Source organism: Camelus dromedarius, chromosome 32 (assembly GCF_036321535.1).
Source record: "Camelus dromedarius isolate mCamDro1 chromosome 32, mCamDro1.pat, whole genome shotgun sequence".
NCBI lineage: Eukaryota > Metazoa > Chordata > Mammalia > Artiodactyla > Camelidae > Camelus > Camelus dromedarius.
In genome coordinates this window covers 21,891,382-21,914,895 of record NC_087467.1, presented here as the reverse complement: position 1 = coordinate 21,914,895, position 23,514 = coordinate 21,891,382, and the positions used below count along the sequence as shown (strand labels likewise).

General features: G+C 48.4%; 1 protein-coding gene across 4 annotated transcripts in view; it reads left to right on the top strand.

Annotated features, from left to right (window-relative positions):
• Positions 1 to 249: 249 nt before the first annotated feature.
• PPP4R1 (protein phosphatase 4 regulatory subunit 1) overlaps positions 250 to 23,514 on the top strand; it is a 47,547-nt gene continuing 24,282 nt past the window's right edge. Inside the window, exons 1-6 of one of the 4 annotated variants that reach the window (XM_031439186.2) lie at positions 259 to 337; positions 431 to 475; positions 16,380 to 16,515; positions 17,307 to 17,413; positions 22,289 to 22,431; positions 22,863 to 23,009. In XM_031439186.2, the coding sequence (XP_031295046.2) occupies positions 331 to 337; positions 431 to 475; positions 16,380 to 16,515; positions 17,307 to 17,413; positions 22,289 to 22,431; positions 22,863 to 23,009 (585 nt within the window). In that variant the 5' untranslated portion in view covers positions 259 to 330. Of the gene's footprint in view, positions 338 to 430; positions 476 to 15,648; positions 15,889 to 16,379; positions 16,516 to 17,306; positions 17,414 to 22,288; positions 22,432 to 22,862; positions 23,010 to 23,514 lie in introns of those variants that run through there. The other 3 variants (XM_031439187.2, XM_064481612.1, XM_064481613.1) reach the window with 3 other exon arrangements.

Below are 23,514 nucleotides of genomic sequence, written 5' to 3'. Positions count from 1 at the left end.
GAGCCCCGCGCCGAGCTGGCGCCGGTGACCCAATAAAGCGCGCGGGCGACGCGGCCCCGCCCGGCCCGGCCGGCACACTCCGCGGCTTCCGGCGGCGGCAGCGGGCGCCCAGTCCGCTCTCGGCGCAGCCCCGGGGCCGAGCAGCCAGCGCGCCGGCGGGCGGGCCTGAGCGAGCCAGGCGGGAGGCGGAGCGGCGCGCAGAGGGGCGGGGCGCGGCCGCCCGGCCCGCCCCCCGCCCGCGGCCCGCCCCTCCCGCGCGCGTCCACCGGCCGCCGCTCGCGCCGCCCCTGGAGCCGGAGCCCGGGCGCGCAGGAGGAGGGGGCGCCCAAGATGGCGGGTACGGGCCCCGCGGCGGGCGGCGGGCGGGGGCGCGGGGCGGGCCGGGCGGCGGGCGGCGGGCTGACGGCCTGTCTTCTCTCCCCTCGGCCAGACCTGTCGCTGCTCCAGGAGGACCTGCAGGAGGACGCGGACGGATGTGAGTGGCGGGGCCTGGCCCGCGGGGCGGCCGGGCGGGCGGGTGCGGAGGCCGCGCTTAGGGAGGGGCGGCGGGGGCTGCGCGGGGGTCGCGGGGCCCGCTCTGCCGTCTCGGGAGCGGCCCGCGGCCTGGGGACGCAGCAAGGCGGGCAGAAGCTGGGAGCGGCCCGGGCGGGTCCCGGGGAAGGCGTGTCCGGTCCGGGCGGCCGCGGCCGAGCGGGGACCCCACGCGCCCGCCCCGCGCTCCCCGGGAGCCGACCGGACTGGGAAGGTGGGCGGTGTGACCCAGCGGGGCCGGCCCGGCCCGGCCCTCCGCGTTTCGTCCGCGCGGAGGCTCGGGATCCGCCAGGCCTCTCCCATGTCTCGGCCCCAGCTCTCCCGGAGATGGTGAAGTTCTGAGTTGATTCGTTTGCTCGAGGTCAAAAAACCCCACAAAGTTGAACATTGTTTCCAGAATAGTGTCGGAAGGGTATCGCTGGTTCTGTGTGTGCTAACTCGGGCAGGTAACTGGGAAATTGTTCTGGAGCCGAAGTGATAACCGAGGTGCACTCCGCGGTGTATCTGGGGGCACGGCTGCCCGATGCTGAGATTTGCTGTGGCTCATGTCTGGGCGGGCGGTTCACAGATGGCTGCAGCCCCGGGTCGCGCCTTTAGATCTGTGTGGTGAATCCTCAGCATCTCTCCTGTGGTCTCCCTTGCTCTAATTAGGCCCAGTTTTTAAATTACTGGGTGTTTTGAGTGAAGTGAGGGGAATTTCCTCTTCAGAAGGATTCTCTAAGGAGAGTAAGTATTCTTAAAGGCGACGGACCATACGTAAACTTGCCTCTAGCGAGGCCGGGCTTTGTTTTCGTTTTTTTAAGTAAAGAGCCCTCTTAAGGGAGGAGTGCTTGCGTGTTGAAGCCTGGCTTTTCCAGTTCATTTAGAGTTTTACCCTAGGACCCTCATCTGCCTACTGGTAAGTTTGAAATGTTAGGCATCTTTTGATTCCCTGCTTAGTTAGGGCTGGAGAGGTGGCTCGGGTGCTTCTCATGCTTATACTTACGTCCAAGGCTTTGTGGGTAGAAGATACATGCCTTCCGCAGGTGTTGAGTGTCCTGAGCAAGACCTTCTGTGTCTTCATTTATGGTCACTTAGATGCCCTGCACTCTTAAAGGTTAAAGGATGAGCTGTAGTGTCCTTGACCCTTAAGGAGCACAGTGTAGAAGGGAAGGCACACCTGGGAAGAACTCAGCAATGATTTATTCATGACCCTCAAGACTTCTGCTGGGCACGCAGGATGTAGCATTGAGAAGGATGGCCACGATCCATGCCCTCTAGTGGTTTACAAGCAGTTTTCACGCAGGTGTGATAATGCAGATGTCAGAGGCACCATAGAACAGTGGTTAATAGACAGGATGCAGGAGCCAGGCTGCTTTGTTCCCGTCTTGGCATCGTCACTGTGGACAGACTCACAAGGCTCACTTAGCCTCTTGATGACTGAGTTTTGTGACTTGTAAATAGGCACGATGAACATTACCCATCTTACAGAGTTGTTTAGTTGTTAACAAAAGTTAACGCATGTGCAGCACCTAGACTATGTACTGGTAAGTAGTGACTGTTACGCGTTTGTTGTCACGAGTAAGGAATGAGGGAATATTGGAGGAAAGTGCACGGAAGGGAGCCTGGGTCTTGAACCTTACACCACTGGCTTTGTATATTTACAAATGCTGCTAATGCTTGCAGTTAGCTTTTTAAAGGTCCCGTTAGTTGCCAGTGCATTTTAATTTAGGATTAAACGAGCCATTTGAAGGTGTAAATAGTCTATTTGCATATTCATAATTTGAAGGCTTTGTTAGAATGATGGCTTATTTTTCTTAGTGGCTACAGTTTTTACAGGTGGGATCTTTACCCAGAATATTTGGAATGAGAGAGCTTGGAACCTGTGGCCAGTAGAAGGACCACTTGGTGTCTGCCGTGGAGGGAGGAGAGATGAGGGGGGCATCAGGCCAGGGCAGGATGTGGTGAGGGAGTGGAGAAGCTTGTCACATCCTGGAGAAGCTGGGAAGGGACAGGACTAGAGATGGTGGAGACTGGAGCTTGGGCTGCCCTCGCAGCCAGACTGTGTCCTCTGAGTCCATCTTCTGTTGGCAGCACTGGTGCCGGCTGCTCCGGAATCCTCCTGCCCTAGTCCTGCCTCTTGGTCACGCCAGGCCCAAGTCAGCCCTGGAGAGGAGGGGGAAATCAGGATCTGCTCAAGCTCTAGGATTGTGGTTGCCTTTCCAAAATGCGGAGCTAAACTGAGACAGAAGAGAGAGTAAATACCATTGTACACATTGTGAGCAGCCAGGGGTCCTGTGGGAGGACCCGGGCGGGGTCTGGATGCTGAAAGGGGGGCTTTACCAGACCTGCCTAAGGGTCTCAGCTCATGCGTTTAACTTGTGTTAAGCCCTTAGGTCTCTGTGTAGAGTCAGTAGAAAGCGGGTAGGTTGGGGAAGAGGATTGCTCAGAGACCGACCTGACTGGTGCTCTTGGAGAAAAAGAGACAAAATCCTAATGTGTAAAAATGGTGCCTTGTGTATAATTCTCAGAAAAGTAAGTAAATACAATCATCATAAGGTACCATGAGAGTTAAGTTTAGGAGAACAGTGCATTGGAAAAGTGTAAATTTGTTTGTGCTTCAAGGCGACACTTCCAATACCGTCTGATGAAACGCACTTTGACTTTCAAAGTGAAAGCAGACAGGTGACGTGCTGTGTGCACAGGCGTGTCAGCAGAGTGACTTCACAGTCAGGTGCACCCTTCCTTTTCTTTGAATGGTGGGAGGCCGCACAGAATTACAGAAAGGCTTTCAGAGAAGGAGATTTTAAATTTCTGTTGTCACTTCTTCAAAGACGGCAATTCTTGAAGTTGCTGGATTTCTGGAAGAGGTGAGATGGGAGTTGAGATACAGTAAGATTAATGAATTGACACTTGTAAAAATAATTTCACTGGGGGGAGTTTGATTAAAATTTTAATTTGTCACAGTAATACGTTGAAGAAAATTGTTTTGAAAGGAAGATAGCATAATACGGGTTTACAGTAGCTCTCACACCCAGCAGTCATGTGACGTGTAGGCGCCAGTGTTCAGACGTTAATAAAGAGGGACTGAGTTATTCTCTCAGGGACAAAACTCCTAAGTACCAGCCAGAATTTTAAGGCCTCCTGATTCTGAATGTCGTATTTTACGTACAACTTACAACATCCAGGCTCGTGTAGGTGACTTACTTGTACCTGTGCGTAGGTTAACCTCCAAGTTCCACAAGGCTTAGCTTGACTCGGAGAGGGGATTCGAACGAGGCTCGGGTGCAGAGGAGTTGACTTAGCTGTGCGTTAGCTCCTTGTGGAGCTGTCACCTGCGGGACGTGGAAGGGCTTCAGGAGCTGTGTTGCGGAACATCCGTAGCACAGGCTTTTTCTTGTTACAGTTTTGGAATCCTTTCATGCTGTACTGTTCTTCAGGTTTGAGGGCACTGCTGAAATAGTGAATTAACGATGTATCTGGAAGAAATTGGGTGTAACTGCCCGGATTGTGCTCCTTTCAGAGAGTCTCTGGGCCCTCCACGACTTTTGAAAACTGGGTTTGATAAGCTTCTTAGAGCCACCTGGGGAGGTGAGACCTGCAACATTGGGGCTGTACCCCGTGGTGGCCAAGGAATCAGTCAGAACCCCAGGAAGTTGCCCTTGGAAGTCTTCATAGTTAGACATGTTGTTAAATAGGGACTTGGGAGAGTGAGTCATGGGACTTGTAGCATGTTCGGATTGCTACCAGCAAGACTGGACAGGCGGAATCTTTCTTTGCAGGCAGCATAGTTGGTGTCCTAGAAAAGAGTGCTTCACAGTGGCCCTGGTGGTGCCCGCATGCGTACAGAATCAGTTAATGATGCCTTGGGTCACAACTCCCCGTACTGAATTTCTTTAAGAAAAAGGGAGAGTCCTCTGTAAGTATGCATGTCCGCTGCGTGGGCTTGTAGCTGCGTGACTCGGGGGAACAGCAGACACCTCAGTGCCTCAGGTTGCTTTGTCCTGCCTGCCTGTGGAGAAGAGCTGGCCCTGGCTGGGGAAAGATCACTAGTTTGTTGATCATGGTTTCATTTCTGATCCTTTTGTGAGAGTTCCTCCTCTCATCAAAACAGAGAATGTATAATTGTTGATTGGGCTATTGTTACTTCACCCCTGTATTTGCCTTATATTCTGGAATTTCGGATTTTCCTCTCTTGATGACAAATAATTTTTGCCATCCGCTTCATGACAGGGTGGGCAGTTCCTGCACTTGAGTTAGGGCGTGGTTTTGCTTTTAACTTGGCTCTGAAAATAAAACTAACATAACATTTTGGGAAGAAGGGAGGGTGGCCCCTGTGGGATTCAGGCATTGGTTGAAAAGGCCGTGCTCCCTGGACCTTTTCGGGGGCTTCTGCACAGACTTCCTGGGGTCCCCCCTCCTTGTCCATCCCCTGACTCTCCTAAGTCAGTCTCCTTAGTCCTCTTCTCTGTGGCTTTTGGAGCAGATGCGTTTTCTGGCCTGGCCCAGTTGATGCCAGTTGGGCCGGTGTTGGGTCGTCTGTCGTGCTACAGTTCTGGGGTACATCCCAGTGTGGGTTTGCATTGGGAAAAGAGCTCTGGCCCACCACCCTCTGGACCAGGGTTCACCGTGTGACCCTGAGCAAGTTACTTTACTTTTCTGAGAGGTTCTGTCTTTAAAACATTGGTGGGCTTGGGGTTGTTGTCAGTGTTCGGCTGTTGCAGAACAGATCTGTGTGCTTGTGTATGTTCTTTCTCTTGGGTGTAGACCTGAGAGTGGTGTGGCTGTGTAGCTTTTTAAAAAGCACCAGACTTTCCAGAGTGGCTGGAGGTTTCATGGTCCTGCCAGCAGTAGGTCAGAGTCCAGGTCCTCCAACCTTTGCCAACACTTGGTGTGGGCGGGCTTCATTTTAGCTCATCTAGTATGTGTGTTTTTCTTTGTGGTTTGAATTTACATTTCCTTAAAGATGGATAATGCTCATCTTTTTCTGTGCTCATTTATCATCTGTATGTCTTCTTTGGTCAAGTGTCTGTTCAGACCTTTTGCCCGTTTTTAAATTGTGTTATTTGTTTTCTTGCTAAGTTTAGAGAGTTCTTTATATATTCCAGATAATTGATCCTTTCTCAGATAGGTGATTTGCAAATATTATTTTCCATTCTTTGACTTTCTTTTCATTGTCCTAGTAGTGTGTTTCGAAGAGCAGAAGTTCTGAATTCTGATGTTCTGTTCATTTTTTTCTGCAGATGCCCTTTTCTCAGGTTGAGAAAGCTCCCTGAGTTGACTGAGACCTTTCTTGAAGTTAGGAATGAGTGTTGGATTTTGTGTCAAATGCTTTTTCTGCGTTTATGATTTTTTTTCTTTTTCAGTTTTTTAATTCAATAAATTACATTGATTTTTTTTTAAGTCAGTACTTTTTTTTAATGGGAAATTTCAGAAATACACAAAAGCAAATGAGCCACCATACACACACCACTTAGTGTCAACTTCCATTTATCCGCTCTAACACCTGAACTTCTGTGGGGCAGGAGAACACAATCAGAGTACTTTAGAGACATCTCAGGGGTCACTTATTTTAACGATAAATATTTCCCAAGGCATATAACTGAAGTGTGATGTTCTAATCTGTGAATGGAAGGCCATCTAAGATTCTTGCAAAGTCTGGCCATTTATGAAAGTTTAAGTGATTAAATTCTTGAGACCTTTTCCTTGCTTGTGCTACTATAATAAAGTCCGTGTGTGTAATTACTAAATTCACTTTTCTCTTAATGTTGCTTAATTCAGATTAAGAGAAGCAGCATCTAGCTCGTTACCACGCTAAGCACGTTTCACCCTTTCAGCTCAGCCTCAATGTAACACAAGACCGTTGGTAAATAGAAGTTGGGTTTTATATATTAAATTGGTTTGCTGTGTCATCTAGAGGGTCACATGAACTTTAAAAATGTGAGTTGTACTGTGCCTCTGGGGAGCCATCGATTCCAGAATTACAGGAATCAGGAGCCAGAGGACATGATATAGTCATCCTTTTCATGAAGCATGAAACTGTTTGGGCCCAAGGACCTACGGATAAAGATGGCTTGGAGGCAGAGGCTGGAGTACAATTCAGACTGGTTAGATTTTAATGTTCTTTTTCAAGATATCATCTGACATAGCTCTTTAACTCACTGCAGAAGGGCAGAAGGGAAGTGGGAGGAATTTCTAGATTTTGTTCATTTTTAAAATCACCACTTGTTGTCATACTGTGTGTCAGGCAGTGTGCTGTAAGTTGACTCATACTAGTCCCCTGTGAGGTTGGCAGTCCCACAAATTTACGGCCAACCGGATGAGACTTAATCTAAACAGTTACTCACGCAGTTACCCCTCTTGCAAGTGTTAGGTTAAACTTAGAGTTGTCCCACACAGGCTTGATTAGTCTATTGCTCTGTGTTAACTGTGCTCTCACTGCCTTCCAGGGTCAGCCTCCTTTAATTTACGTCCTATTTCGGTTGTTTACCCTCCTCAAGGTTCTGGAGGATATGAGGGTAACAGCACGTTCCAAGCATCTGGTGGGTAAAGTAATTCCGTCTAGGGTAGCTCCTGTCGTGGGAACATTAGAAGCAAAACAGATGCTTTTGCTTTGTGTTTTAAAACACTGATGTATCGGGAAGCCAGTCATTGGACTGAAAGTGGCTGAGAACGTTAATTTAATCTGGTGTTTTTGTTCCTGTCGCTACCTAATTACTGAGTGCAGAGTCCAAGAGCTTACTGCTGAATTTATACTTAAATTTATATACTGCATTGAGTTTATATTCAAAGTCAGATTTGATATAAATCGCTTTCACAACTTAGTTTTTGGTAGAAATAACTTAGACTTCAGATAAATTCAGTACTTCACTTCTAGGGGATTTGTGTTAATTTGGACCTGGATTAGCTCAAATTCAATATTTGGGTTACCTGTAGAAAAAAGAGTTACTAATCAAAGTAATCGGGTAAATAAGACTGTAAGGAAGGTGTTTGCTCTCTGGAGGGACAAACAGCACATGTATAATGTATGGGAGTCCGCGCCTGCAGGTGCCCTGATACGCTGCATCTCTGCCTGTCCAGTGCCGGGTAGAAAACATGATCTTGGTGACTAATTTGAAAGTAGGTAAACACACAACTGCCCCTTTTATGTGCGTATATACTTTGGGGAAATGGTTTTTGAACTATTCATAGAGTGAACTTTAGCAAATTATTCCTGCTTAAGTTCAGTTGTGAAATTAAATATACTGTAGGACGGTTTTACACTTATTAGTAAAGACCATTTCTAAGAATTTAAACTTAATACTTATGTTTGAAGAAAAGAGTTCTGATAAGCGTTCTTAGTTTGTCACAGGAACAGACTGAAACCCGGCCTACCAGTCGCTTGAGCCGCGCCTGCAGGTCTGTTCCTTGTCTCTGCCTGTTAGTTTTCCCCCAGGCAGTGACTTGTGTTCCTGCTGGTCACTAGAGCCGGGGCTGCAAGTCCCCGTGCAGGGCTGACAGTGAGCATGCCACAAGCTGTGGGCCCCGTGGGCCCCCTTGCCGCTCCTCACCTCTGCCGTGCTGGTGAAGCAGCCGGAGGGGCGAGCGACACAGCTGATGCTCAGGCCAAATGTACGCAGTAACACCGGTTACCAGGACACAGCGGAGTGGGGTGGGGGGGCTTTACCTGCCGGCCGCACGCGGCCGGTGGCCTGTGCGGGGCCCCAAGTCCAGGGCTGAGACGTGGGTGTTCTTCATCTGGAGCAGAGAGCTCGGCACACGGTGGGCCTTCAGTGACCGCGTGCTGAGATGAATCTTGCTTTTCAGGCCAACCTAAATAAGGCCATAAGCCTATTTGGAGTCAAATAATGAAATAATTTGTTTGAATTAAACATGATACTTGAAAACTTTCAGACTAACCATAAGTCTCACAGTGTCATAGTTCATTCTCCTAAGTCTTTACCTGCATTCAACATTGAACGTTCTGCCGATTTGCTCTGTTTTTCTCTGAACAGTTACAGTTACAGACACGCACAGGATGTAATGTATACATTACTCTTAGTCGTCTTTGTTGCACCTTTGTAAGAAGTTGTATAGATCATGACCGCAGCCTGTATCTCCTGAGAGCCAGGCTGCTCTCAGTCAGCATCTAATCCAGAAAATGTAACATTGATACGAATCAGGTATATAATACGTAGTTTGTGTTCACATTTCATCAGTTGTCCACTAATGTCCTTTATAGCAACCGTCTTGCCAATCCAGGCTGCATTTAGTTGTCATGTCTCTTCAGTTTGGAACAACTTCACAGCCTTTATCTTTCATGATACTGCTATTTTTGAAGAGAAAATTTGGCCTTATCTTTTCCCTCACTCAATTCAGGTTATGCTTTTCGGGTGGGGGCAGGAGTGCTGTGTGAGGAATGCTGTGATTTTCTCAGTGCTTCATCTCACAGGGCCCCTGATGTCAGGCCTCCATTACTGGTGGTGGTTAATTTAATTTTAACCACTTGGTTAAGGTGTGATGTCTCCACTTAAAGACTCTTTTTCAATTCACTTTTGTTGTTAGCAAGGGAAATAATTTGACACTGGGAAATACCCCATTCCCAGACATTCACCCCTGCGTATCAGTGAGTTGATGATTCTTACCTGAATCGGTTCCATTTCCTTCCTGGCTTTCTGCTCTAAGGACCAGCTCACCCTTCTGTTTGTTGGTTTTATTTGTTAAAATATCATCTTAAAGCCCCAAATGTTAAGGTAACTCATAAAAATGATTAAATCTCTATGATCTGTCTTGTTATCTTTGGTTTTCTAGGATGTGAAGACTTGGGCACATTTAGTGTGACCTTAGCACTAATGAGGGAAACACTGTAGAAGGACCATTAGCTTTTTCCTGTTTTAGAGGATTTTACTAGAGGCGGCATGGAGAATGGAAGGATGTTAAGTCAAGCCCAGCGAAAGTCGGTTGTACAAAGTAATCAGCTCTCAAGGATATTAATGTGCTGATGGACCTTGGGAGAGTCTGAGGAAGGAGAAAGTACCCTTAAGACCCCTGTGCCCTCAGGCAGCTTTCTGGGCTGCCTTTTCCTGAACAGGTTTTAATGAGTTCGCATCCTTCAGGAGAAGCATAAGACCCTGTTTTTGTTTGTTTGCTTTTTTAGGTAGTAAAAGGATTATCAAGACAGACTTTGTCTTCAGGGAATTCATGTGTTTGGGGTGGGGAGAGGGAGATAAAGTGAGAAAAAGAAGAAAAGGTAACTCAAACACTGCCTTGTCTGGTCTGCGCCCAGGCCCCAGGCTGGAGGGGGGTTCATGGGAGGGAGAGACCTGGATTACAGTCGGAAATGCGCCCTGGGTGGCGTTCGTAAGTAGGTGAACTGAAACGGAGGAGAGGCAAGGCGGGCAGAAGTGGGGTGGTAGAATCAGGAGAGCTCTGAGCGCAGAGGGGTTTTGTTGACGTCATAAGTGGATGGCAAGGATTTGACCAGCAGTGCCACTGATTTCGTTGAACTTCCAACTTACGTGTCAAAAATTTTTTAATTATTTTTAATGAGTTTATCAGTCTTTCCTTTTTTTTTTTTTTTAAGCAAAGAATTGAGTGAATACCTGAGTACTGCAGTCTTTAGAGAGTTGATCGCAACATTTCCATCAGTATTTCAAGGGTCCCTTTGCTTAGCATGGGGCGTTTTCCGCCTGGGGGCAGCGCAGCCTTGAGGTAGTGGGAGGCGGGCCGTTGTGAAAGGCAGAGCCTTAGCCAACCCTCAGGCCCACTTTGTGGTGGGGAGTTCCTGGGAGTTGGTCCAGGACATCCCTCAAAGTTACCCGCCTGCTTTATTGGAAAGTCTCTTGTACCTGGTGGGGTTCAAGCACCCCGGTTTTCTCTGAGCAGGAGACACCAGAGCCTCTGAGCTGGGGAGTTGGACACTGAGGGGTGGTGGTGTGGGCTACTTCAAGGAGGTAGAATTTACAGTTCTTAGCAACTGGTTAGAAATGGGACAAGAAAGGTACTTTAAAAAGTGACTGAGGACCTCATGTCAGAGAGCTCAAGGTCACGGGGAAATGATGGTAGTTAGAAAGTCATGGGAGGAGCTGAGTTTTTATAAGATTAGCTTGGACACTTTAATTTTCAGATCACATGTGACCCGGAGGTGGAGGCTCTAGGAAGCACCTGCAGACCCGGATACGTGGGGATTCGAGCAGGAGAGCGTGGGGGTCGTTTGCGGTGTAAGGGGTGCTGGAGGCCGCGGATCGTTGACGGGGGGAGAGGTGTGTGTGTAGTGTGTATGTGAGGACGGCAGTGGAGGGGAACTCCCTGCACAGAAGGGACAGAAGGAAGCAGGCAAGAATAGTCTGAGATAGAAAATACCCAGGACTGAGTGTGTACTTCCAGAGAACCCATGGAAAGAGAATTTCAGAGGAGGAGGTTGGGATGGGGGGATGAAGTCAGCCCCGTCAGAGGCTGTGGAGGAGTAAGACAGTAGATCTGGAAGGGCCTCTAGCTTTGGCAGAGTATCCCTAATCTTTGCAAAGTGTCACCAGAGTGGAAGAGAAACAGGACAGACTATCTGTCTCAACGAGGAGGTGGACTTCAGCTTTAAGGAGTCTGATGAAAAGCCATTATAGAGACTAACAAGCTGAAGTCCCGGACTCGGTGTTGGGAACAGCCTGTGTGGTCAGGACGGCCCCGTGTGTCCTGTGTCGCTCATCAGGTGTGGAGTACATTTGAGTCTCAGAGCTGTGTCTTCCCTCCACCGTCAGCACCTCATCTGTGCACTGGCGTCCTGGATGGGGTGGACGTTGGGCCACGGTGGCAGGTCTGTAGACGGGGTGGGCAGGCACTCTGCTCGAGCAGGGCTGTGGTTGTGGGGCAGCGGGCAGTCACGTGCTCCGCCCAGATCCTGCTGTTGTCCTCGTGGCTGTGGGCACTTTCCTTTCCCTGACTTGGCATCAAATGCATGTGTGGTAGTAAGGACAAGAGGAAGGTTACTTTTTGAGGGTAGTTCAAAGGACTTGGAATAGAGATTTGGAGTGTCTGAGACAATTGTAAGTTTTAAGAATAGTAAATTCAAAAGTCCTGCAGAGTGAGCAAGAAACTAGCATGAATCTGTAGTCTGGGCATCGTCAGCAGGGGAGGAGAGGCTGTGGTGCGGATGCAGGTAGCTGGATTCGAATGTTTACTCCTGAGGGGCCAGCTTCTGCCTCTTCCCCGCCCCCACCGCCCGCTGGGACAGCAGTGTGATGGGAAGTGGAGTGAGGTGAGGCCAGGCTGTTGCCCTGGGGATGCTACCTGGAGACCAAGAGGTGGTTCGGCTTGGAAAAGACATCACCATCTTTGCTTCTCTCTTAATTGAAAATACAATTGATGGTTTTTAGTTAATGATCATTTAAATCACATTTCATTATAACATAGTTGTATAAGTATGTTCACTGCCTGGAATTGTCCGTTGTTCAAAGGAGATAACTGTTGAATTTGTCGCTGCTTAGAAAATCTGAAATGCCATCCCCAGTTACAGGGCGGCAGTGCGGCTTGAACTGCCAGGGGAGAGGAGTCTGCAAAGGTAGTAATGGTACTCTAAAAGTTAGAGGGCTGAGTTGACTGTGACTGGTCCCCCACCCCTTCCGTATGAGCCGTGTGCCCCACACGTACTGAGTCACTTGTCGTCCTCTCCACATGGCCGGGGTTCCTCGACTCCCTGTCGTTGGGATTGGCCGCTTGCAGTGCCCTCTCCTGCCCGCCGTCCTGCCCGGCAAACCTCAGTGTGTCTCCCCAGAATCAGCTTGGCTTTGAAGGCTGCTCTCACCAGGGCCAAGCTGGAAGCTCACTGCTAATCACGTCTTGTGTGTGTGCTCTTACTGCACGTGCCTTTTCTTAGGGGGGCGTTCATGTCCATGCATGTGCGCACACATGTGTACGTGTACAGTGACGTGTGCACACTTCTTGTCTGCCTGGCACTCACATCGTGTGTGCTGTGCTACGTACCAGTTGAATGAAGTGAATGAAAACATTTAAAAACACGGGAAAACCACACTGAGATTCTGTATCAGAAACCAGTGAGTTGTGGGGTAAGGGAACATTGATGCACTTGCTTGCCGCCGTGTTAGATGTCTTACCTTCGCATGTGTGTCTTCAAGTTTTGACAACAAACAAGTATCTCACAGATGAGGAAATGAAGCCACGTTAACTACATACGTGCCTTAAGTCCACGTAGATGGTGCACGTGGAGCAGAGCACGACGGTGAACCCAGATCTGTGTGACTTGAAAGAACCTCTGCCCTCTTCCCAGCACTTTTGCTGACGCTGGTGATTAAATCAACCATCCTCAAGTTTTCAGATGAGTCCAACTTCTAAACTTTTCCGTTTTATACAGTTTTCGTTAAATTTAAAACAGCTGAAAACTGGGGGGAGGTGGTTTCTGCTGGTGCAGGTGCAGGTGCAGGGGGAGCAGACTGCAGGGGTGACTGGTGCTCCGTGTGTCTCAGCTGGTGCAGAGGGAAGTACGCAGTTTATAAGTAACGGAGGTAAATGTCTTTGTTTTATTGTTTCTTTCTCTTGTCCTCTTTTCCTTGATGTCCTCTGTGTTTGCGTGTGACGCTTTCGGCTCTTTTGTCATGATTTGAAACTAGAAGGGCCGGAGTCTGATTTATGTTCAGGGCCCTTGAGACTGGATGGATTGACTGACCTGTAAAGACAGGGCTTCAGTTTGTATCCTAGGTTTCTGTTCCAATTAGGAACTCTGTTCTGTTAGGAGTCACTATAAACCACACTTTTTGTTAAAAGATACATCATTTAGCTCTTCCCGGAAGTTTTTGCTTTATAATTAAGTACCAGGTCTTGGAGAATGAAGGTCGCCTACGTCAGGATGGGAATTCTGCCTCGTGTTGACCTTTCAGATCATCTTCCTTTTGCTTTTCCATCCTGCTCCCCCTTCAGCCACCTGGGACAGTAGATTTACAGGAGAAGAGGGAACATTGAAACAAGGGGAACACAGATACAATTTGAGAAAACATTTCAGAGTAATTAATCACTGCCTTTTGGTCATTTTGAAATTTCACATAATGTTAAAAGCTGACTTGATTTTTTTCACTTCATCAGTGAGTTTTAAAGCTGTGAACACTGTTAGGGGCTGTTGCTGCCATAATCCCAAGAATCCAGAGTTCAGGGAGCGATTTAGAAAGGAAGGCACAGGTTGGGTGCAGGGAGGGTGGTGGGCGGTCTGTCCCATTTCTAGTAATAGCCTTGTCGTCGTCTGTTCTGTCTGATAATAAAGTAGCCGCTCCAGCTTCCTTATGCTTGCTGTTTCATGTTTGTTTGTTTGTTTGTTTGTTTTTTATGCTTTTCAATCTGTTGATTGAAAATTTGACTTTAAAGGTACGTTTCTGGTAGGCAGACTGCAGTTGAATGTTACCTTGTTATTAGTTTGGGAATCTCTACCTTTTTACTTAAATGTTTAGTCCATTTATACATAATATAATTATTGATCTGGTTGCTTGTTTCTTCTTGTCTCTTTTTTTCCCCCTCTGTTGCTCCTTTCCTGGCTTTCTTTGGGGTTAACTGAATATTTTTTTAGTATTCCATTTTAATTCTCTGTTGGTTTTCTAGCTGTCCTTTCTGACATGTTTAAGATTACTCCTGAGGACTGTAATTTGCACCTTTAATTTACCATGACCTATTTAAAGTTAATGTACTACTTTGCATGAGCTACAGGATCCTTAGAGCAGTGCAGCTGCGTTTACTCCCTCTGTTCTGTCTACCTTATCTAAGGATGTTACTGACTGGACCATCACTCATGTTGCAGGGTTTTTTTTCCCTTAGTGGTAATACTTTTTCTATTGATTATTTTTGTGTTTTTCCTTCTTATAATGTGGGGGGGGTGCATTTGGATGACTGGGTAAGACTAAGTGTGCCATCTGTAGCCATGATAATCATATCCTTGCCACTTCCATAAAGATGAAATCCAAACCCATTGGTCCAATCAAGAATTGATGAGGAAAGCTTGAATTCGAAGAGGATGATTCAGGCCAGAATGATTCCACAGGTATGGCAGGAGGCTGCAGGTCTGGGAAACAGAAGTGCTCCCTTGTCCCCAGTGCCTCTGTCCTTCTGTGTAGGCATCATTGGCAACCGTGATTGATAGACTGGTGCCGTAAGTGGAAGCAAAATACAGTTTGTCACCCTCTCAGCGTGTGTGTCTCAGATACTGTGGTTCAACAGCCTGCACTGAGCTACTTGGGGCTGTTTACCAAAAATCATCGCTCCTGGACCTCACTCCAAACCTGCACGACCAGGGTCTGAATAGGAGATCTGGGGCCTGCGTTTTAGGGTAAGTGCTCCAGGCTTGTCTCAAACGCAGCAGTATCTGGCTCTCATTGCTCTCAGGCTCTTCCCTGCGGCCCCTGACTTTCTGTGGACCGGACTCAATGCTATTAATGTTTATCTTTAAGATGAACAAGTGTGAGGCTGATGAAACAGTTTGGTCATAGTCATAGAATTCTAGAGCCTGCATACAGGTGCCTTTGAGGTCACAGTCTTAGGTTACAAAGGAGGAAACAGGCCAGATGAGAGTGTCTGAGTGGTTTTTACAACTCTTTGGCTCATAATATGTAAGGTACTTTGCTATGAATTGTGGATCAGAGTAACACGTGAAAGCTTTTCGGTACTGTGTAAGTGAATTTTTTCGTGTTAGGTGTTACTTTTAATCCAGTTTAACAGTCTCTGCCCTTTAATTGGGGTCTTTAGCCCCTTTGCACTTGGTGTGGTTACTGGTGTGGTTTGGTTTTCCTTCCTCTGCGAGCTGCTTCCCACCTGCCCCAGCTCTTCTTCCTTTTATCTTCTCCTGCCCCCTTTTGGATTGAATATTTTTTATGATTCCATTTTCGGCCTTTTTGGCTTGCTGTGTGTTGGCGGGTTTTAGACGTGTAGCCGTTGCTGTGGAGTTTACAGTTAGCGTGCCCCTCTGATTGTTGCCGTCTGTGTGTGTGAGAACTTGAGGACGATATGCTCCGCTCTTTCTCTGCCCTTGTGCTATTGTAGTTACACGTTTTACCCTCTCACGTGTTATAAACCGCACAGGGCATTCTTCGCCTCTTTATTTTACAGTACATCATTTTCTTTAAACAGTCAATTATCTCTTAGAGATGTCTGTTAAATAGGAAGAGGCTTTTGTGTTTCCGCAGACGTCTCCGTTTCTGACGGTCTTCGTCCCTTTGTGTAGATCCTGACTTCCGTCTGGTATCACTTTCGTTTTGCTTGAAAGACTTTCTTTCGTATTTCTTGTAGTGCAGGTCTGCTGCTGGTGATGGTTGCCAGCTTTTGTATGTCAGAGAGAGTCTTTATTTCACCTTTGTGTTTGAAAGACATGAATTTCAAAGATATTTGAGCGCTTTCTGTTCACTGGATGTAGAGGTGTGGGTTGACCTCTTTCCTTTCAGTCCTTTAAAGATGCTGCTCTCTTGTCTCTAGCTTGTGTTCTTTCTGGTGAGAAGTCTGTGTAATTCTTGTCTTGGTCCCTCTGTCTGTATATAAAGAGAATTGTTCTCTGCGTTGCAGAATTTACTGTCAGCGTTTGGCACTTGACTTGTTGACAAGGTGTTGGTGTTCTGATGGATATGTGAGCATTCAGGTCCCTGCCACCCCTCTGTTCTGATGCCTCCGTTCTCTGAGCCCCGTGACTGAATTTCTGCCCCCGGTGCTTCCGGGGGCAGTTGGAACATGTCTGTAGGAGAAGGAGAGGGCATGTCCTCAGGCACCCGTGGCCTCTGGGCTGGTTCTGAGTCTCCTGTGCGTGCTGGTACCACTCGAGACGCATCAGAGGGCCGTTGGCTTCTGCTGCGGCAGGCACGGGGCAGCGCTTGGTCTCCCAGTGTTACGAGGAGTGTTTCTAATGTCTCTGATAGTTGGTGTGGATGCCTGCAGCTCAGAGTCTGATGTGGTTGTTGTACCTTCAGCCCTGGACTTTGTCTCACAAGATGAAATGTTGACGCCGCTGGGGAGGTTGGACAAGTATGCTGCGAGCGACAACGTGTTTAACAGGTACGTGCACGTCCCCGTCGTTAAAGGGGAAGCAGAGGGAGGGTTTATGACCAGAGTTACAGGAGGGAAGATAAAAGGACCCAGGTTACGGGTGCCCCCGGGCCGCCAGCTGTCCCTGAGCACGGCCGCCGGTCCCGCTGTCTGTGCCCCGGTCCTGGTGAGCCAGCTGCGCTGCTTCTCGGCTTTTCCGCAAAACAAACCCAAGAAACACTGTCTTTTTGTTGTTAGGCATGATCCTGACAGTCACATAAGGTGCCTGCCGAGGAGTCTGATTCTTCCAGCAGATGGTGCTGTCTGCCTACTGTGCGCGGGCGGCCGCCAGGGCCCCAGCGGCAACTGGGCCCAGGCTCTTCCTAATGCGCTGTTTACCCAGCTGTGTCCCCAGACCCCATATGACACTTTCCTGGGAAACCTTGGTCTTTGCTTAAATGTTTTGCGTAGACATGTATAAAACTCAGTGACTAAAATATGTCAAGATAATGTTTTATATAATGAAGAATAGAGATATTTTTCCATTATGACAATTAAAGGTAGCTATTTGAAACACATTTTCAATGACCTTAGATATTTGTCAGATAGTTGAAGAATATTTTGGTAAATATTCACTCTCATCTTGTTAAAATAAAGTCCACACTGGCATTTGTCATGTAGGAAATTAGTGACTTAATTTTTCCTTAATGTATTTTATAATAACACATTTCTTGTAAACTAATATGGATTCTGCCCTTTCAAATGCCAAATGTTAGCTGTCGAAGTCACTGAACACCATGTCATTTTCTTTTCCTGTGTAGACAAATGGTGGCCCGGAGTTTGCTGGATACACTGAGGGAAGTCTGCGATGATGAAAGAGATTGTATTGCCGTTTTGGAAAGAATTAGCAGATTAGCTGATGACTCAGGTATATATTTATGTGGAGAAAGGTTTCTTTTACTGAATTCATGTTTCTAAAACCTACTGAAAAACCTAGTGTGACATGAGATCTCTTTAAAAGATTTCCTAAGAGAATCATCAAACCTATCAGTAAGAAGAAAATAAGAACCTGTTACTAAGGCCTGCGCATTCTGCAGCAGGCCCACTCAGCTTAAGTCTGGAAATTTCTCATCAGAAAAGTCTAAGAACGTTGTTTTGCATCATGTACATTAATAGTATTTTAGGATTGATAAAAACCTTGAAAATAATTTTGAATAAATTAAAAAGGATGGAGTGGGCTGTAAGGTTCTTAGGTGAATGTCAGATGCATTACTTGTATTAAAAAAAAGTTAACCACCCCTTGTAACACCAAAGCTGCCTTGTGTGTGAAGTGGAGGTAAGTGGAGAGTCTGCTTAAGGAAGAGGTGAACTTGATTTGACGCTTAGAATACAGTTTATTAAGTTTTTTTTAAAGAATATTTTTATTGTGGTAAAACACACATAAAATTTACCATTTTAACCTAATACTTTATTAAGCATATTTTTGTATTTGACTTTAGAAACAATCAAAAATAATTTTTTTAATTCATGATCTCTTTATTAAAATGTTTTTCAGTTTCCATCAAACTTTTTGGCATATCAGCAGTTCTCATCTTAAGTTTTAGATGAGTTCATCTTTTGGTAACTCCCTTTTCTGGGACTGTGTTTACTATTTACATAAGCTTTAAATATTTTTATCACCTTGTAGAAGACACCGTCTGTAAGCGTACTGATGTTCTGTCTCGCTGTGATGGTCTGTGTTCATAGCTGCTCGCGTCTGTGCTGCTTCCGGAGCGGTTTGGGGGCGTCTGGTGGATGGTGACCTTACCCACCGTCTGTTTCGGTCTGGCAGAGGCAGACACGTCACCTTCCACTTCCGGCACTGTTGAGCCCATTGCGCTTACCCCTTTGTTAGGAGAGACTTATTCTTTAAGGAGGAATTTGTATTTGTTTTCTTCTACCTGTTTACCAACTATAGTGCTGTTCCTTCTATCTGTATATTCTGTGTGTGGTTTTAAATATGTTCCTAAGTTGAGTTTCTGATAAGTATCTCTATCGACATTTACACTTGCACTTTGTTCAGTAAACATAAAACAGTGCATACTTGACGCAAGGTTCTGGGTTACATGCTAGAACTATTACTAAGATGAGGAAGAACTCTTGTCATCAAATTAAGTAACGAATGCAGCCGACACACTAACGTTAAGTTGTCACGGGAGGATTGGCTGGCTTCAGAGTCAGGGAGTTGGAGTTGGTTTGGTGGGGACCGTGGGGGTGGAGGGCCGGGGTACTCGCAGAGGGGAGGACAGGCCAGAGGTGGGTCCGCAGTGGGTTAACTGTGCCTGCCGGGAGAGAGGAGACTGCAGTGGGGCGGCTGCGGAGGTTCCCACGGCCCCCGCGCCCGGGAGCTCGCACTTCTGTGAGTGAGAGCAGAGCAGCAGCGGGGGTGACGGAGGGCCAGCTGGGGCGACGCCATGGCTGCCGTGTGCTCGGAGGGAGCCAGCGAAGAGGGCCGGCCGGCCGCGGTGGTCGGGAACGCCGCTGAGACCGCCGCGGCTTGAACTTATAATGTGTGGAACCCCCTCCCAAACCAGCAAGGCGCTTAGAACCCTGCACGCTGCCTTTTCTGTTTCAGCTTTCACCTGTGTTCCTTTGTTCCCCTGAATTTGTTCGTCTTTTGGAGGTGGCTGTACAGCGAGCGCTTGTGCAGACTCGCCGCTGAGTCTGTCCCCGTGCCCCGCGTTGGTGGGCCTCTTGCCTAGCCCTTCTGCCCCCCCCCCCCCCCGCCACAGGAACACGGATTGCTGGGGGTCTGGGAGTGGCGCGCCCTTTCCTTTGTCTGGAGATGTTTCAGTTTCCCCATTACTTTTTTTGCGGGGAGAGGTAGTTAGGTTTACGTGTTTATTTTTGGAGGAGGGACTGGGGACGGAACCCAGGACACCGTGCATGCTGAGGACGTGCTCCAGCCCTGAGCTGTGCCCTGCCCCGCACCGTTACTGTCAAGTGAGCACGTAGCCGAGTGGGACGATCTAGCTGGCACTGTTGTGCTTACCCACTCTGCTCTTGCTGTGAAGTCAGCTGGCCCGACGCCATCGTTGAGGAGACCTGGGTGCTCCTGACTGCTCCAAGACTGCTGCTCCTTGACCTGTGCAGTGTCACTGCCCCCTGCTCAGGTGCAGGTTTACTTTCATTTATTCCTCTCAGGACGGTGCCTTCCATGACGAGGATTCCTGTCTCTGCATCAGATACGGGAACTTCTCAGCCTTTAACTTTTTGAATATTACCTCTCCTCCACCTAGAAGTTTTCTAAACTTTTGTACGTGGTTCAGAAGACAGAAGTCCTGCTCGAGCAGCATATTTTCCAGGTTCTCACTGTCCAGTCCTTTGTCCCCCGGCAGAGCGCTCGCTGCCAGGTCCTAACCTGCACCGACTTGAGTGTTTGATGCCGCTGACACTGGTGTTCCTTCTCAGGGGCCTTGGTGCTTTTGTTCTCTGCGCATCCTCCTCGCTCACGGGTAGTGAGCGACCCCTGAACACACAGATCAGTTTGAACCTTACGTAGAGTCACCCTGGCTGTCATCCTGGATGTATTCTTTTGTGCTCCTCTCTGAACTGCTGAAGCTCATGCCTGTGCATGTAGCTATTTAAAGTTTTTTAAAAATTACCACCCAGGGATTTCAGTCTGAATATTCTGCAGCCTGTTCACCCACCGTTCTGTCCGTGGACCGTCAGCCACATGTGTGCACGTCCCCGGGCGGCTGCTCGGGAGGGGAGCCCCGAGGTCAGAGGTTATGCCTGTGCTCGTTTTTGACGCTCCGTTGAGGTTTCCAAAGTGACACACAGTTTGTAGCAGCAGCAGCAGCAGCGGTGTCTGAGAGTCCCTGTTGCTTCCCGTCTTCACCAGCTCTTTTTTGTTTATTTAAAATTTTGCCAGAGGGGTAGTGGTTTGCCTTTGCATCTCACTGTCGTTTTCATTGACATTTCCTACTGACCAGAAAGGCTGGGCACCTGGTCACATGCTTACTGGCTGTCTGGGAATCTTCTTTTTGGAAATACCTGTTCAAGTCCCTTCCCCTTTTTAAAGTTGGCAGTCTTTTTTCTTATAGATTGGCAGGATTCCGTATTCCGGGTACGAGCCCTGTGTCACCCAGCGGAGTTTGTACTTTGAGGTGTATTTTCCTCTCTGTCCACCCTTGGAACGGCGCCCGCTCTGGGAGGGCAGTTCTCCCTCTCACGGGCAGGGCCGCCTGTGACCCCTTTCCTCAGCCCAGAGTCGTGGCTGTTGCCCACGTTATCTGACCTGGAAGCCGCACTGATCGTACCCCTGACTCAGGTTACATCCCGGCTGGACTTGGCTCCTGCGTACAGTGTGCAGCAGGGGCTGCATCCCGTTCTGTTTCTTTGTAAATGTGTGGACACAGCATGTGTATTTAAGAGACTGTCTTCCCTGCTAGACCTCAGTTACCAGTTGTCTCTCTGTCTAGTCCGCGCCTGGACTCTGTTTTGTTCTGTTGGTCTGTTTGCCTAAGCAGGGCTTTGAGGAAAGAAAAGTTACTGATTTCATTCTTAACTAAGACTGGAACTTGTGTCCTTCTTTTGCTTGAAAAATAGGTGTATTACGCCAGCGTTCGCAAATTCAGTCAGGAAAAGTACCTTTTTTAAAAATTAGTTTTTATTTCTCAAAACAGAAGTGCACTATTCTGTTCAAGTACCGTCTGACTTCACATGGCACCGCCGTGCAGTGGAAATTACAAATGTCAGGTTGTTGATAAAATTTTTAGCTTTGTGCAGTGCTAGGACATACTCTCCTGATAGTTTCATTAATTTCTGTTTGTTGAAAGTTAAATTTCCTCTGGACGCATTTGTACAGTAACGTAGCTGTGGGAACAGAGTCGTTGATCGGTGCCAGGGCACTGAGGAGGGCTGGTGCAGCGGGCTGTGCTGGGGACTCCGCACGTCTGCCAAGGCTCAGCCACTTCGTTTCTTCTGTGAACTGCCCATTCGTAGCCTTAGTTTCTCTCTTCTGTTCATGTGAACAAGGGGTTCTTTATGCATTTATTTATTAACACTTCATTATACATGTATTTCCTCCCAAAAGTTCTGTCTTTTACTGAGTGTGGCATCTGTGGTGTATAATGAAGTTTTTCTTTATAAAGTGAAATTAGCTCATCTTAGTTTCTCATTTTGCCTTGAAAGGGCTTTTGATCTTTAAAAAGAAAAATTGGCCCTGTGGTTCACGTCAAGTTTGTGTGTGGTGAGCAGCCTAGGAATCCTGCCTTGTTTCTCACGTGACCTGCTGACTTTCCGACCAGTGCTTGCTGGACGGTTCCTCTTTTGGAAACCCGGAGGTTTGCGACGCTGTGTCTGCCACACGTAAACCTGCCACGTCTGCTTGGGTCTTGTCGGGCTTTGTTTTGGTTTTTTTACGTCCACTGGTCTCCTTTATACTCACTCGCCCCTCATCTTACTTGAGTCCGACTGTGTGCCCTCTGCTAGCTGGCTGCCTTTGCGCTAGGCGCCAGTCCTTCTGGCTTGTGCTGGGAGGTGCTGGTAGCAGAGCGGACGGATGGCAGCTTCTTGTAGTTGGTGGGTGGGATGTTTGGCGCAGGGCGGGTGGTGAGCAGGTGCAGTCCCCGTGCACACAGTGAGACAGACACTGGGACGGGGCAGGGCCCTCGCCCACGGGGTCAGCCCCCCTCGGGCCAAGAGAAGAGTCGCAGGCGCTCTGGGTGGAGGAGGGGTCTGGCACTTCCTCACTGGCCTCCCACCAGACCCGGTGGTGCTCCTGTGGGAGGACGTCGTTCACGCGCTCCCATTTCACCAGAACCAACGGTGAGAGCAGAGCTGATGGAGCAGGTGCCCCACATCGCCTTGTTCTGTCAAGAAAACCGGCCCGCCATCCCCTATGCTTTCTCCAAATACCTGCTGCCTATCGTGGTGAGGTACCTGGCAGATCAGAATAACCAGGTGAGTGTGCCCTCTCCGCATGGTCTCTTGGGTGTTCACTGGCCCCCAGGTGGTCTCATTGGGGTGTTCCTTCCTCTGCCACTTGGTTTCTCTATTTTTCAAAACACCCGCGTGTCCCTGGAGGTGTCTTTCATGCCAGTCGGGCTGCATCCTTACCTGGTGCCCTGCTGGTATCCCTCAGGAAGTCTGTCACTTTGAGAGCTAGTGTACAAGAACAGCGCTTCTGCTCCCCCTTGTCTGTTACAGCACCACCTGCAGAGTTCTGTTTTAGCCTTAGTTGAAGAAAATAGCCACTGACTTTTATTTGCAAGGTTCTGCCGGTTGTGAGCCCCTTTAAGTTGGGATGAGAGGTCTTCAGACGTGTGGGATTCGGGTGTTAGCCTGTGGTTACCGTGAGTGAGTCCCAGGTGCTCGGGCCCATTCTCTCCCAGGTGAGGAAGACCAGCCAGGCGGCCCTGCTGGCTCTGCTGGAGCAGGAGCTGATTGAACGGTTCGACGTGGAGACCAAAGTGTGCCCCGTCCTCGTGGGGCTGACCGCCCCCGACAGCACCGACGACGTGAAGACGGAAGCGGTGGCCGTAAGTGGAACTGCTTCTCTGTTTAGGGAAAAAGTGTCCTGTGTTGACAGGCAGGAGGTGCTCGTTACACGTTTCACTGCATCCATACTGTAGGGTGTCCGAGTAGCCACAGGTCATTGCATTTGAGATACGATGCTGGGCCCGGAAGGGACATAGCCGTCTGGGGAAAAGGTGCTTTCTGTGCCCCGTGCTGTGCAGAGCACCTGTGAGTTCGATGGCTGCGTCACTGGGCTCTGAGAAAGCAAGAAGTACAGCAAGAAAGTAATGAAGTAACTGTAAATTCATTATAGCAGATGGGAAGATAAGGTGGGAAGAAGAGATGGCACTCTCCCCTGGAGAGCGTCCTGCCACTTCATACAGCCTCAGTTTACTGTCTTGGGAGAAAAGACTGGAAAAATTGCCAGTGCAGCTGGGAAACCCAAGCCCCGTGTGGACTGAGGAAGTGTTTTACGTTTCCTTAAACTTTAGGCTGTTAATAAATCAGCAAGCTGGAAAAGTCTTAGTT